We start from the raw sequence: 14,176 nt of genomic DNA, 5'->3' as shown, positions 1-14,176 counted from the left end.
AGAAGTTAACAAGGAAATACCTCAGAGAAATTGTACGACTACATGGTGTGCCCATATCCATTATCTCAGACCGAGATAGTAGATTCACCTCAAGGTTCTGGCAGTCGCTACAAAAAGCTTTGGGGACGAGACTAGATATGAGTACCGCTTATCACCCACAAACTGACGGCCAGAGCGAGAGAACCATACAAACCCTAGAAGACATGCTGAGAGCATGCATGATCGATTTTGGCAAAGAATGGGACACACATCTACCCTTGGTCGAGTTCTCGTACAACAATAGCTACCACACCAGTATCAAAGCTGCCCCGTTCGAAGCCCTCTATGGCCGCAAGTGCAGGTCACCTTTGTGCTGGGCCGAGGTGGGGGACACACAACTAGCAAAAGGACAAGCAACTGACAACACGCTCACTGGACCAGAAATCATAACGGAAACTACGGAGAAGATTGTCCAAATCCGAGAACGTCTAAAAGCATCAAGGGATAGACAAAAGAGTTACGCAGATAAGAGACGAAAACCCTTGGAATTTCAGGTTGAAGACCATGTACTACTAAAAGTCTCGCCCTGGAAGGGATTAATACGCTTCGGGAAGCGCGGAAAGCTAAACCCAAGATACATCGGACCATTCGAGATCCTTGCCAGGATCGGTCCAGTGGCTTACAAACTTAGACTACCTCAGGAGCTCCACAACGTACACCCTACCTTTCATGTATCAAACCTAAAGAAGTGCTTATCCGACGAGACCCTTGTCGTCCCTCTAGACGAAATTGCAATAAATGAAAACCTCCAATTTGTAGAGGAACCGGTAGAGATCATGGATCGGGAAATCAAAAGGACTAAACAAAGCCGCATACCTATTGTAAAGGTCCGCTGGAACGCCAAGCGAGGACCTGAATACACCTGGGAACGCGAGGATCAGATGAAACAGAAATACCCACATCTTTTTCCTAACCTGTAAACTCTATCTTAGGTTAAATTTCGAGACGAAATTCCCTTAACAGGGGGATGATGTGGCAACCCTATATTTTCCAAAAGCATTGTAACGCTCAAAAGTCAAATACAACTAAATTAACCTTGAAAATTGTGACAACCCGAAATTTCTGTTCTAAATCAAACCATTGCAATCCAATAGTAGTAGAGCAGTTACGGTGAAAATTCAAACTTTTGGAATAAGTTTGGCAGTTTTAGGGTTTTACACCTAAGGAGTTATTAGGAGAGTGGTTGCACTAGGATTTTGTGCAACACTGTAATTCCATTACTCTAGGTCATTAGAATCCATTCCGAGAATAGAAATATTTTCTGCCAAAAATCTTAGGACTATAAATAGAATTCTGAACCAAATTGGTTCATTATTTGATTTCCAATTAGAGAAAAGCCAAATACTCTCTCACGGATCTTCGGGTTTTCATCCCATATTGTGAGTCTACTTTCATAGATGTGTTTTAATACTTGTTATATGCTAAATAACATTGTTTACATGTCTAAAATGCAAGATCCGGGAGTTTACCGCCCAAGAACGTTCTTGGGGAGTAAACTCCAAAATCAATCCTAAAGGCCATCTAGTCCCATTTCCTTGTTAGGTAACTATCTTAGGGTGTTATGTATGAGCATTAGAGACTAGAAAGCAATCAAAACCATATACATTTTAGGAGTTTACGGCCAAGGATATGCTCTTGGGCCGTAAACCCCTTTTTCAAGGGCTAAGAGTGCCCTAATCACCCCCAAAGGCTTGGAATCTATTTTAGGCAAATACCTTAATGTGTTTAGGACCTAGGAAACATAAGAAAAGCACAAGTATTGAAGAGTTTACGGCCAAGAGTGGTTCTTGGGCCGTAAACTCCCATAAAGGGGTCAAAGGACACCCTAGACACTTCCTTAGGCCATGAGACAATTAGGGCATGTACCTAGATGAGTTTTGGACTAACTAAAACATTTAGAACCCCATGTGTGAGGGAGTTTACGGCCCAAAAGGTTCCAAGGCCGTAAACTCCATAAAATGGTACCATTTAGTGCCATAAACCTTCCTTAAGCCAAGTATTAAAGCCTAGAATTGTTCCTAGTTGTTATAGAGACTTGAAAGAACCATAAGAACCCTCCCAAGGGAGTTTACGGTCGTAAACTCCAAGGGGAAAGGGTCTTTGGGACGTAAACTCCCCAAAGGAGTCAATATGGTGCCCAAACACTTGCATAGGCCTTGAAACAATTCCCACTAAGGTTGTAGTAATTCAATGTACCATTCCAAGCCTTGGTTGAGAGTTTACGGCCAGGAGCTTACTCCCCTGGGCCGTAAACTCAAATGAATATGGTCTTTTGACCTTAAACTCCAATGAATATGGTCTTTTGACCTTAAACTTCCATTAGGGGCATTGCACTTCTTTGTTGCAACCCATTAGCCTCCTAGCACTTGACCAAAAGTGTTGTTCTCGCGCTTAAATGTTTATACTTGTATAATTAGTGATTTAATCTCTAATTATTTATATACATATGTCTTCATATGTAATTAGGATCATTGTGTGTGTCTAAGTCTCCACTTGACACCAAGCACTTGTCCGATCCTTCCATACGATAACAGTCGTTCAATTCCAGTCACATACTGCAGGTGAGTTCATACCCCTTAACTAATGTTTTAAACTATTTTAAATGTTTTATGGGGGGATACAAGTAGAATCATGCTACTTTTTATGTCAATCACATGTGATTAGTAAGTGGGATTATATTACTTATTACATCAATCACATGTGATTAATATACAGCATTCAAAAGATTTGGCTACTCATTAGCCGTTTTACCAAATAGTTTCCTTCAAATGATTTTTATAAACATTTTATATGTTTTCAAACTACTTATTACACTGTACCTCTTACACTGTTTATCATATTTCAAACTTCTTTACAACTGTGTTTAAAACAATTGTTCCTTGTACTTATATTGTTTTATCAAACAAATGTTCCTTGTACTTATATTGTTTTATCAAACAAATGTTCCTTGTACTTATATTGTTTTGTCAAACAAATGTTCCTTGTACTTATATTGTTTTATCAAACTTATGCCTTCAAATTGTTTTATAGATTGACATCAAGTCGATCTTTCCTTAGACTAATATTTATATTTCAAATGTTTTACTAAACTTATTTATGCTTTGATATTATAAATTTCATGCCTCTATATGTATAGTTATATAAGAAATGTTTAAAAGACTTAGGAAGACTATCCACCCTATTTCCTTTTCGCGCATTGAGATGTGGTCTGGTGGGACATTGGGTATTCGTCCGAAAGTCGTTTAAAGATTTGTTATATATCATGTGTACATATATAGTCATAAAAGGTCCTTCCAATTCATCCTATGCCCTTGGGTAGCAAGGGTGTACATCCACGTCCATTCAAACCACTTAGATTACTAGTAAGCTACCATATGGGTAGTTCAGGAAGATACTAGAACCATTATTAGAACGCGATATCATACAATGAGTCAGTTCATTCATGAGTCAATACTTTCTAGAACGTTACTATACATTACATATACATCTATACTAGGATGAGAACATATACATTTATACTAGAACGCTTACATTACTATACTTGCTAGATAGAGAGAACACACATTACAGCTAGCACACATAGAACATTACAGTTCATTACATTACTATACTTGCTAGATAGAGAGAACACACATTACAGCTAGCACACATAGAACATTACAGTTCATTACATTACTATACTTGGTAGAACAGTTCATTACATTACAGCTAGATCAGTTCATTACATTACAGCTAGATCCGTACATTACATTACACATACGAGAATACGTCGATTACGGTGATTTAAATCGGAGCATGACTTAAAACCTCATGACTTGAGTTGCGGCCAGAGTCTCTTGAAGGGGGAGCGTTGAGTTTGCGCATAGATCTATGCTGGATTGACAATCCTACACCTTGCTGCTAGCTACAGCCGGACCTGCAGGTCTGCGGGTGCCAAACGTCATTTCTTTATTACGACCATTCATTATGTCGTTGTTACTAGTCGATAGTATGGCGCAATTTATCACGTAATGCCTTTGCCCAAAATCCGGCCTGAGGTAGTTAGTACGGTAGTAGTGCTTTTAGAGCTACGTTTAGTACTACGTTAATTTTTCCAGTACATATTTTAGTGATAACCTCACTTAAACAAAATTGTACAAACTATATTTTTGGATAATGATAGTTATACTTTGGAAAAATACTTACTCTTACAAGAGACACACACACACACACACACAGAATAGTTAAGTCTTGGTAGAAGACTCCTTTTGTTACTAATAGGAATCATAGGGATTTCTAGGGATTTTCAAACATTTACAGTTGAGCTACAAACATTTTCATACTTATACGAGCTTTCTTTCATAGCAATGTCAAGTCTTAGTAATTATAAGTTTTTACAAATTAAGACACATTAATACTTATGATCTCACCAGCTTTATAGCTGATACTCGCTTTCAAAATTACTTGTATCCTCAGGTCATCATAGACAGGTACCGATGCAAGGAGAAAGGAAGATGGAGCTTATTCAAGACTTATCTTTCATTTTGATTTATGCTTTAGTGTATATCAAAATTTGACAGAATACAATTGTATAATAATTATTTTATTAATGCAATGGATGATGTTGTTGCTTGTTTACTACTTTACATTGTTGTTGATATTATACATGACGTCCTCCGCCCCAGAACGTTTCCGCCGTTCTTGGTTTTGGGGTGTGACAAAAATAAAGTGTTCAAATATCTAAGTTGGGATGCATCAAATATTAGATATCATGACAAGGTTTCCAAAAACATAAAGAACGCTCAAAACCGGGTTATATTGAAGAAATGATAACCACTCGTATATTTACGACACGCCGTTAAAACATTATTTGACGTAAAAAGTAAAACCTCAATAAAATGCATTTTAGCCTTAAGTATCTAAACAAAACTCGTAGGTCTCGTTGAAAGGTGAGCGTGCATAAAAAGATCGCCCAAATTGGACTTCGTATGAAGAAGTTACGAATTTTCAAAGTTTCGTAACAGTAGTAGAGGGCTAAAAACTCGAATTGAAGATCGAGTGTTAATTAGCTAACGCAACCTAAATGAGAGTTGAAGATCTCCACAATAGGAGCAAATTAATAAAAAGACAAATGAAAACCGACGTCGAATAAAGAACTATGAATTTTTAACGAACTTTAGGAGGCCCGGCCTATTAAAATTATATCATTAAAAATAAAGTCAAAACTAGCCGACGAAGTCTAAATGAAAGTTGTAGAGCATAATCTCACCTTCGCGTGGATATAAAGAACACGAAAAACGGAGCTCGTACGCGAAAGTTACAGAATTTAGAAGAGGACATACCGGATTACGCCCCACGTTCTCTGGGAGTACGCCCCGCGTACTAGACCCAGAGTCGAGTCCCATCGGCTGCCCCCTCTACGCTTAGCTAGCCTGGAGTCGTAAGCCATGACGCATTCTTACGCCCAGCGTAACGAGGTACGCGCTGCGTACGTGAGTACGCCCCGCGTACTCCAGAATTACGCCCCGTGTACTCACCACTCCAGCACTATAAATAGATGGCATAAGCTGCGAGTTTTAGGCACACTTTCTCAAATCTCCACTTACTCCCACACACTTCCAAGCACCAGAAGTTGTCCCGGCGACCTCGATTTCCGCACCCGAACCCCCGACGAAAGATCTACGCTACAGAGATTCCCGAGAGCCCGAAGATGCAACTTTCCGCGGTCGAAACTCTGCTCAACTCTAGCCTCCCTCTTCAAACTTAACGAGTGAGTTCATACCCCTACTTTTCAATTCTTTTCACGTTTTAGGGAGGGAATACAAGTACATTACATGTCAAAGTATCGTTTTATAAACCTAATTATAATATCTATCTTATAGGGTTTTGATACAAATATCTTTATGTTTAAAGGACTATTATATCACCAAGTTATTCTTACAAAATGGAAACATACTTTTTGAGAAACTATAATGAGTATAGTCATCAAGTTATTCATACATTTTACATATACATCTTGACAAATGAAATACTTTCAAAGGAAGTAAAGTCTTTATTATCGTAAATCTGTTTATACCAAGTAATGTGAGACATTCAAACTTGAATGTACTCGTATGTATGCATTTCAAGTCCTATATTATATACCATAATCTCTTGGAGGGAGAGCGTGATACTTGTGTATAGATCTATATGGGATTGACAACGCACCTAAACTATTAGCTATAGTTAGTCCGGCAGGTCTGGGGTGACAAATGTCATAACACTACAACACCTGAAGAATGTTGTTACAGGCCGTCGGTGTCAATAGTATGGTTTTAAAACTCACATAAAAGTATAAAAACAACTTTGATTTACGAGATTCATATATGCATTCAGTTTTCTACATCATTTTGGCACAAAGTTATCATTATTATTCAAGTATGGAACACACTAACACACACCAACTCTGGAAACTTTTCAAACCATTTATAGAAAATATTGGATTTTCTGAAAACCTCGTTCATCGATTTACTACCAAAAAGGACATACTTTTAAGTGCAAAACACTTATGAACTCACAAACTTAATTGTTGACACTTTTTCAAAACCACTTGTATTTCTCAGGGAATCAGTAATACAGATAACTACCAGCTTTTGGAGGAGGAACACTAAGGATGTTTTATTATTGAACATTTATCATCATATTGTAATATTCTTTTGCTAATATGTATAACGCAACAATATACGTTTTCATTATATATATGATGGTTGTGTTACTTTCTTTACAATATTCAATTGTTGTGATATTACGTGAAGTCATCCACCCCCGAATGTTTCCGCCATTCTGGTTTGGGGGTGTGACAGTTTTCAATATTTCTCGAGTTCTGGAAGGACTCGATGAGTCAGTAAGCTGTACTCGACGACTTGGGTCAACATGGACTGTTGACCTTGACCGTTGACTAGGACTTTGACCAAAGGTTGACCATTCTGACTTTTGGGGATATTTTAGTAAATTGGAAATTTATGAAAGTGGTCTCATGGTAAATATAGGTGGTGGAGTTTGTGGTTGTGCTTTGAGAGTTTGAGCTTTATCACTTCAGTTCGACATTTGTGAGGTGAGTTATCCTCACTATACTCCAGGGTCTAAGGCACCAAGGCCGGCCCTTTTGGATTGTTATCCTGATATGTTATGCTAGTATGATCTGTTAGATCAGTATCCTAGTAGATAGGATGGTATTATGCTATTATGATATGTTAGATCAGTATCCTAGTAGATAGGATGTTATTATGTTTTTATGGTCCGTTAGATCGGTTTTTCTGTCTATAAACTGTTATGTGATTATCTGTTATATGTGTACATCTTTGATTGGTGGTTGATGCTTATCTGATTTGTGCGAGAGCCAGCAGACCTGGGCATTCCAACCTGATGGTTGTGGGCCGTGAGTATTCCAACCCGAGGATGATTGGGCTCGTAGTATGTGGGCATTCCAACCCGATGGTTGTGGGCCCGGGGTATTCCATCCTGAGGATGAGTGGACCCATAGTATGTTGGCATTCCAACCTGATGGTTGAGGGCCTGGGGTGTTCCAACCCGATGGTTGATTGGACCCATAGTATGTTGTTTGTGATTATATGTATATCGTTGTGTGTGTGGGTATTTTGGGGGAACTCACTAAGCTTCGGGCTTACAGTTTCAGTTTTGGTTTCAGGTACATCAGATGATCATGGGAAGTCGAAGGCGTGATCGTACAGCTCCTCACATTTTATGATTTTGATTTTTGGGATACTCTGACATGAAAATATTTTGAAAACACTTTGTAATAATTAATGGTTTTAATTGGTTGAAAACGTTTAAAATTGGCTTGATTTTTTTATGGGTGTTACATATAAACTCAGAAAGAGTAAGATCTAGCAATCTTAGCTTCTGGAGTGGCTCAAACTCACAAGGAGGACTCAAAACCCTAACATAAGCACAAACTTAATCCTAAACCCATAAAACATAACAAGAAGCCAAGGTATGAACTTGATACCTTAAATGAGCTGGAAATGAAGCCAAGAATCTGGATCTATAAGTCTTCCTTTGAACCACAAGCTAGCACCAAACACCTTTTCCTTGAAAATGAGCAAAAACACACCAAAATGCACACTTAGATCTCATAAACACTCAATGAGAGGTTAGGGTTTCCAAAATGAGGCTAGAGGTCAGTGGGGCTGAGAGAATGAGGATTCCATGAGCTATAATGGGGTTTATATAGGAGCAAAACCCTAAAACTTAGGGTTTGGGACCAGGAGCAGGGCGTACCCCAGCGTACGTTGCGCGTACAACCTCAACACATGCCTCTTAAACGCGTCTCATGTGGGACCATTTTTGTCAACTTTTCCAAATAAGGGCCTCTTACGACATAAATAAAGCTTAACAAATTTTTTAGAAAGAGGGATTTACATTTTCATTTATTCCATAGAGTGAACATAACACCCAAACTGACTATGTCCTATTGTGTAGGGTTAAATAAACTCTATTAAAGGTGTTATTATAGTGTAATGAAGCGTTAATTTTTCTTATTTGTGAATTGAAGCGTTAAAGTTTTTTTATTTTATTTTATGTCGTTACGGTTCACGTGTTTTTACTTGGATGCTCCATAGTTAATATCGTTTGCAACTTTATATTTGCATTTATCATTCTCATTATTTCACCTTTTGTTTTCTAGTTTTTTTATATAATTTTAGTTATTTTTTATTCTTCTATTGTTTTTATTTATTTTGATTCAAGTAATGAAAAATAAAAAAACAAAAAACAAAAACTCAAACACCAAAATTGTAATATACTCTAAAATATTAATACATTTTACATTTCTATCTTTTTTTGGTTTTTTCATATATATATATATATATATATATATATATATATATATATATATATATATATATATATATATATATATATATATATATATATATATAATTTTCATACTATTTTTTTTATTTTTAGTATTATTTTTTACTTTTTTCATATTTTTATTTTTTCGTTGTTTTGTTTTATTTTTCATCAATTTGATAAGTTTTTTTTAACATTTTCCAAAAAGTGTAAAATGTATGAATATATTAGAGGATATTACAATTTTGGTGTTTGAGTTTTGTTTTTATTTTTCTATTTTTCATTACTTGAATCAAAATAAATAAAAACAATAGAAAAATAATAAATAACTAAAATTATAAAAAAAGTAGAAAACAAAAGGTGAAATAATGATAATGATAAACGCAAACATAAAGTTGCTAACGATATTAACTATGGAACATTTAAGTAAAGAACATGAACTGTAACAGTATAAAATTGTTATAAAAAAACGTTAACGCTTCAATTCACAAATAAGAAAAATTAAAGAAAAAGGGTTCGACAAGGTTTATCGAATTTAAGTTTATTTATTTGAATCAAAATAAATAAAAACAATAAATAACTAAAATTATATATATATATATATATATATATATATATATATATATATATATATATATATATATATATATATAAATTTTTCAAATTTACAAAATTATATAAATGGTCCTTGAAGTTTGTAGTATATATTGCAAATTTGGTACAAGGGTAAAATAGTTTTTTCCATTAAAATCTAACAGCTGAAAAATTAAATTTAACGGCAGCAAGACCTTTCATGTAATTTTGCAAACCACATGGACCAGTGGCATGTCGTTTTCCTTGAAAGTGCTCAAAATGAGATATTTTACAAACCATATGGACCAATTATTAAATTTTGTCTAATATATATGATTTCATGATTTAAAACTTATACTTTTGACACATTTTTTTGTTATTGAGTTTGTATTATATTATAATAATAGTTTATAACTCGTGGAAACTACGGTTATAAAATTAATTAAACTTTTAAAATAAAAATTTATAAATATTAATCAATTATTTTAAATAAGTCATTTTAAATAAATTATTAATTAAGAGATATATCAACTTTTTAAAGTTATATAACTTTGAATTTAATATATAATTAAAAAATATAAATTTGAATTTTAAAATGAGTTGTCTAATATATCTACATTACACATGCATAATATTAATGATGAGTATAATATTAATGAGGAATTTTATTAGAATGATACTCGGAAGGAAAAAAAAAATCATTTATAAGAATAAAGATTAATGAAGAACTGAAAACGGATTATGGACCTTTGCAATTTTTTATTACTATTGCTGCTATTGCATTTTTTGATTACTAATGCTATGTTTCAATTTATTGCTGCTACTAGTTATATTAGGACTTCATTAGTTGGTTTTAAACTCGTCTAATTGGTATATAATGTTAAAATGGTTAGAAATCAGAAACAAGAAAAGAAATTTCTTAGATTGAGGATTTAATTAATTATGAATGAAATTATTCGACCTATGAGCTTGTCCAAATGCGATATTAGACCAGCGGCAAACAGAATTAGGTCGGCCAAGATAAATAAAAATAACGATCATTAGAAAAAATTCCATTTATTTTCATATTCATCGTTCAATCAGAATTATGTCACTTTGATTCTAATCTATCAATTGATAATTTTCTTGTAAATCTTCAATGTATATAATTTATATATGTTTTATAAAAATATAAAGGGTTTCCAATATTTAAGAAACCACTATCATCAGTTTCAATTCCAGTTCCAACATTTCACTATAGTAAAGTTTTGGTCTCCTGAAATAATTAATAAGATAATAGAATAACATATAATAAAAAAAAAACTCCGTTTTAAAAACTTATAAATTCTCAAGCATGTCATAAAAAGCTCAAACGACTTCATTGTCCATAACATTTTCCGACACTTTTATTCCTCACATCAGAGCTCGTATCTTAATTTTTTCATTCATCTTTGAAGCGCATAATGTTTCTTTAAGAACAAAGCATTACAATTTCTATAAACCAAGAAAAAAAGAACTACATTTTGTATATATTTTTATACTTATACAAACCAATAAAATGTTAATGAGTGTTAAAATTGCAGGAAGGAGACCTCAAAAGTGAACCACCATTGAAGCAATGCTTCATGCATCTCCTTCTACCCCTAAGCTAACCCCTCCAGTCGTAGGCCTATAACAATCAAACAATTCCCAATTAAACTTCAATTGTAAAATAGATCAAATAATCAGAAACTGAAGAACACGAACACTTACAGTCCATTAAGCACTTTAATCGTATCATAGAAAAACCATTGAAGAGTCACAACAGGTCCCACAAGTGCAACTCTTATAGGAAGACTTCTTGTAAACAAATTCACCATTCCAATACTCTTTGCAACCTGCAACACTGTGTGATTAGCCTTCTTGTTATATAAAGAAGACACAATATTATCAGCTGGATTCGAAATCACAGTTCCCACAGCTCCAGCAGTATACCCAGCTAAACATGTCACCCCTAATTGTTGTCCCCTCGAACATTCCTCCTTTCTCTTTTGAACAATTTTTTTGTAAATTAGGTCAACCGAATGCTCAAATGTTGAGAACATGATCATTGAAAATGGAAGATTACGTCCCCAAAGTGGAAGGAGTCCCTTGTAAAATCCAGAAATTCCTTCTCGTGAATATAATTTTGGGAACCCATCTGATAATCCCTTTGCGAAATTGGGTTGTGTTTGGACACGAACTTTCACAGCTTCAAATGGACAAAGAGCAATGTCTGCAAATACTTGAGCAGATGCACTGCTGAGGAAATATACGATGCTTTGTCTTTCGTCTGTTAATACATCTGTGTAGCGTCTTTTGAAGAATTCGTAAAGTCCGAATTTGAATCCACCTTGAACGCCATAGCCGAATAGTTTACCCGACCATCCTCTCCATAGAGACGAAGGACCTTCTTCTTTCCAGAGAATATTGAGACCAGAGGCGATACTGTGAAACTTGATTGGATTCACCTGTGTTAATGAAATTGACACGAAAATTGTCAAAAGTATGTAAAGATTAAAGAACCCTAACGCAAAAATCGTTGCGAAATCGTTGTCATGGAGAATTGATGGAAAATGAAGAATTTTTATGTTTATGCGTGTTAACGGAAAAGGGTATCTGACCTGCATATTGACTTTCAAGACATCAAGAGGGGTGACGGCGAGATGGGTGGCACCGGCGCTGAACATTCCACCGGCGGTGCATATGCCATAATAGTAATACCCGCCTCCTTCCACCCCCAATTTTGTTCTGAAATCAGTCATTCCCCCTTCTTCAAAGGAAACCCATATCTGATCTGCCGAAATCCCAGAGATCTTTCTTCACAGGCTGTTATGATCAGATGAATTTTCAGGGTTTTTGTTAAAGTTTGGGGAGAAAAAGAGGGTTTAAGGTACGAAAGAGGGTGGCTGCGGGGAAAATTCTCTTGATGGAAGTAAACCCACGTTCGCAGTGACAAATGCAAGGCCCATATGAGAAAGAGACACGTGAAAGATGGTAGCTGAAGTCAGCCGTGAACTAATTTGCTCCAAATTCGTGGGAATTGGATGCAAATTTGATAGCGACTGCAACCAATTCCAGATACATGGCTTTGGATCCATTCGAGTCTAGAAACCCTTGAAAGTAGAAAAAACATGGAATTGTCCACCCTTGGAACCGGACTGCACTCAATGGTAAAATTACTAAAATAGGCAACCGATTTGATCGTCTCCACAATTCTGATCCAAACGTCTCCTAGTCCAACTCGATTCGATATATGTTTTGTAGGCCCCCCCGTTAACTCTGATCTAAACTTCTCCCGGCCGTTTGATTTTTTTTTCCACACAATTTGATAGTTTGTGTACGATAAAATGTTGTTTGGGAAAGTTTTCTGACTGAGAAAGAAACCATGCTGTTTGATTGTATATCTGATTGATTGTGCTGAATGATGAAAAAATATAATTCAATAAAAAATAAATTTAAAAAAATTATTTAAAAAAATCATGGTTGCAGAAATCGGGATTAATCGGCGATTAATCGTGGATTAATCACTTGGCGGTCTCCAACCGTCGAGGATTAGGGCATTAATCGGAAATTTATGATTAATCGGGTTTGGCGGGATTAATCGGTCAACAAAAATCAAAAAATTCGAAAAAAGTCAAAAAACGTCAAAAAGGTAAAAAAACAAAATGTGAAAAAAAATTTAAAAAATTCAAAAAACAAACTTTCCTTTTTTACTCTAAAATTTTCAAATTTCAAATTTTCAAATATTATACCAAAATGTTCGTATTTTCGTATTTCCAAATTTCCAAATTACAATTTTTCTTATTTTCTAATTTTGAAATACTTGTTTTTCTTAAGATATATTAATATTTAATTAATTTTAATATTTTATTAATAATCTATGGTCCCCGATTAATTTTCGATTAATCCTCGCCAAGACCGATTAATCCCTTAACACCAGTCGGCTGCCGAGCTATCATCAAGCGATTTTTACAACCTTGAAAAAAATTAATAATCCAATAAACAAAGAAAGAGGCAGGGTTTGATGTATAATTGTCTTTCCAACCCATTCATCCAGAAAGATATGATTTTAAGGCTTTCTGTGAAAGACATATTTTACCGGGAAAGACTCCTTCTTTTGTGCAAATCAAACAGTCTTTCCGGTCCATTCAGCCAGAAAGATCTGTTTGGACCTGAAAAGATGCGTATCAAATGGGCCTTAATATTTTTTCAATAATGATCTAATATTTTGGTATTTTTTCGGTTTAAATATAGTTTCTACTGTATTATATTATATGATGATTTGATGGTAATCATGTTGACTATGACATTATGATGTTTTGCATATTAGATGATAAATTTCTAATTATTTGAAATTTCTTGCTAAATGCTTTTAAAAAAATGTTAAGTTAATCATGTACATCTTGCATCACATGCATTAGTGTAACGCCCGCAGATCCGGGCTAGTCAATTTAGAGGCAATAGGGGTCGAAAACAACTTTTCGACAAAAAGATTATTTAGAATAAATAATCTTAACCAAGTTGTAAAATATTTCACAAGGTTTCCGTACATATAAAGAACGCCGAAATCCGAGTTATAACGAAGAAGTTATGACCCGCCGAAGTTTCGCGTCGGAACCAACACGACGCCGGGAAGCGTAAATAGTAAATTTATGATAGAGCGAGATTTAGCCTTAGCGCTCTAAACGAAAGTCGTAGAATATGTTAAACTAAGAACATCGATAAAAAGAAC

At 35.0% G+C, this 14,176-nt stretch overlaps 1 protein-coding gene across 1 annotated transcript; it reads right to left on the bottom strand.

Annotated features, from left to right (window-relative positions):
• Positions 1–10,836: 10,836 nt before the first annotated feature.
• On the bottom strand, positions 10,837–12,550 carry PHT3;3 (phosphate transporter 3;3). Its single transcript, XM_079030437.1, has 3 exons — positions 12,066–12,550; positions 11,176–11,912; positions 10,837–11,092 (listed from the first exon to the last, which is right to left on the bottom strand). Exons 1-3 carry the CDS (start codon positions 12,204–12,206, stop codon positions 11,047–11,049), a joined length of 924 nt encoding a protein of 307 aa, XP_078886563.1. The 5' UTR covers positions 12,207–12,550; the 3' UTR covers positions 10,837–11,046.
• Between the last annotated feature and the right edge of the window lie 1,626 nt (positions 12,551–14,176).

The sequence above is a fragment of the Lactuca serriola genome, chromosome 3, assembly GCF_051521515.1.
Source record: "Lactuca serriola cultivar US96UC23 chromosome 3, Lser_US96UC23_V15, whole genome shotgun sequence".
In the NCBI taxonomy this organism is placed as follows: Eukaryota; Viridiplantae; Streptophyta; class Magnoliopsida; order Asterales; family Asteraceae; genus Lactuca; species Lactuca serriola.
Note: the sequence above shows the minus strand (reverse complement) of the source record. Positions and strands in the feature narration are given on the sequence as shown.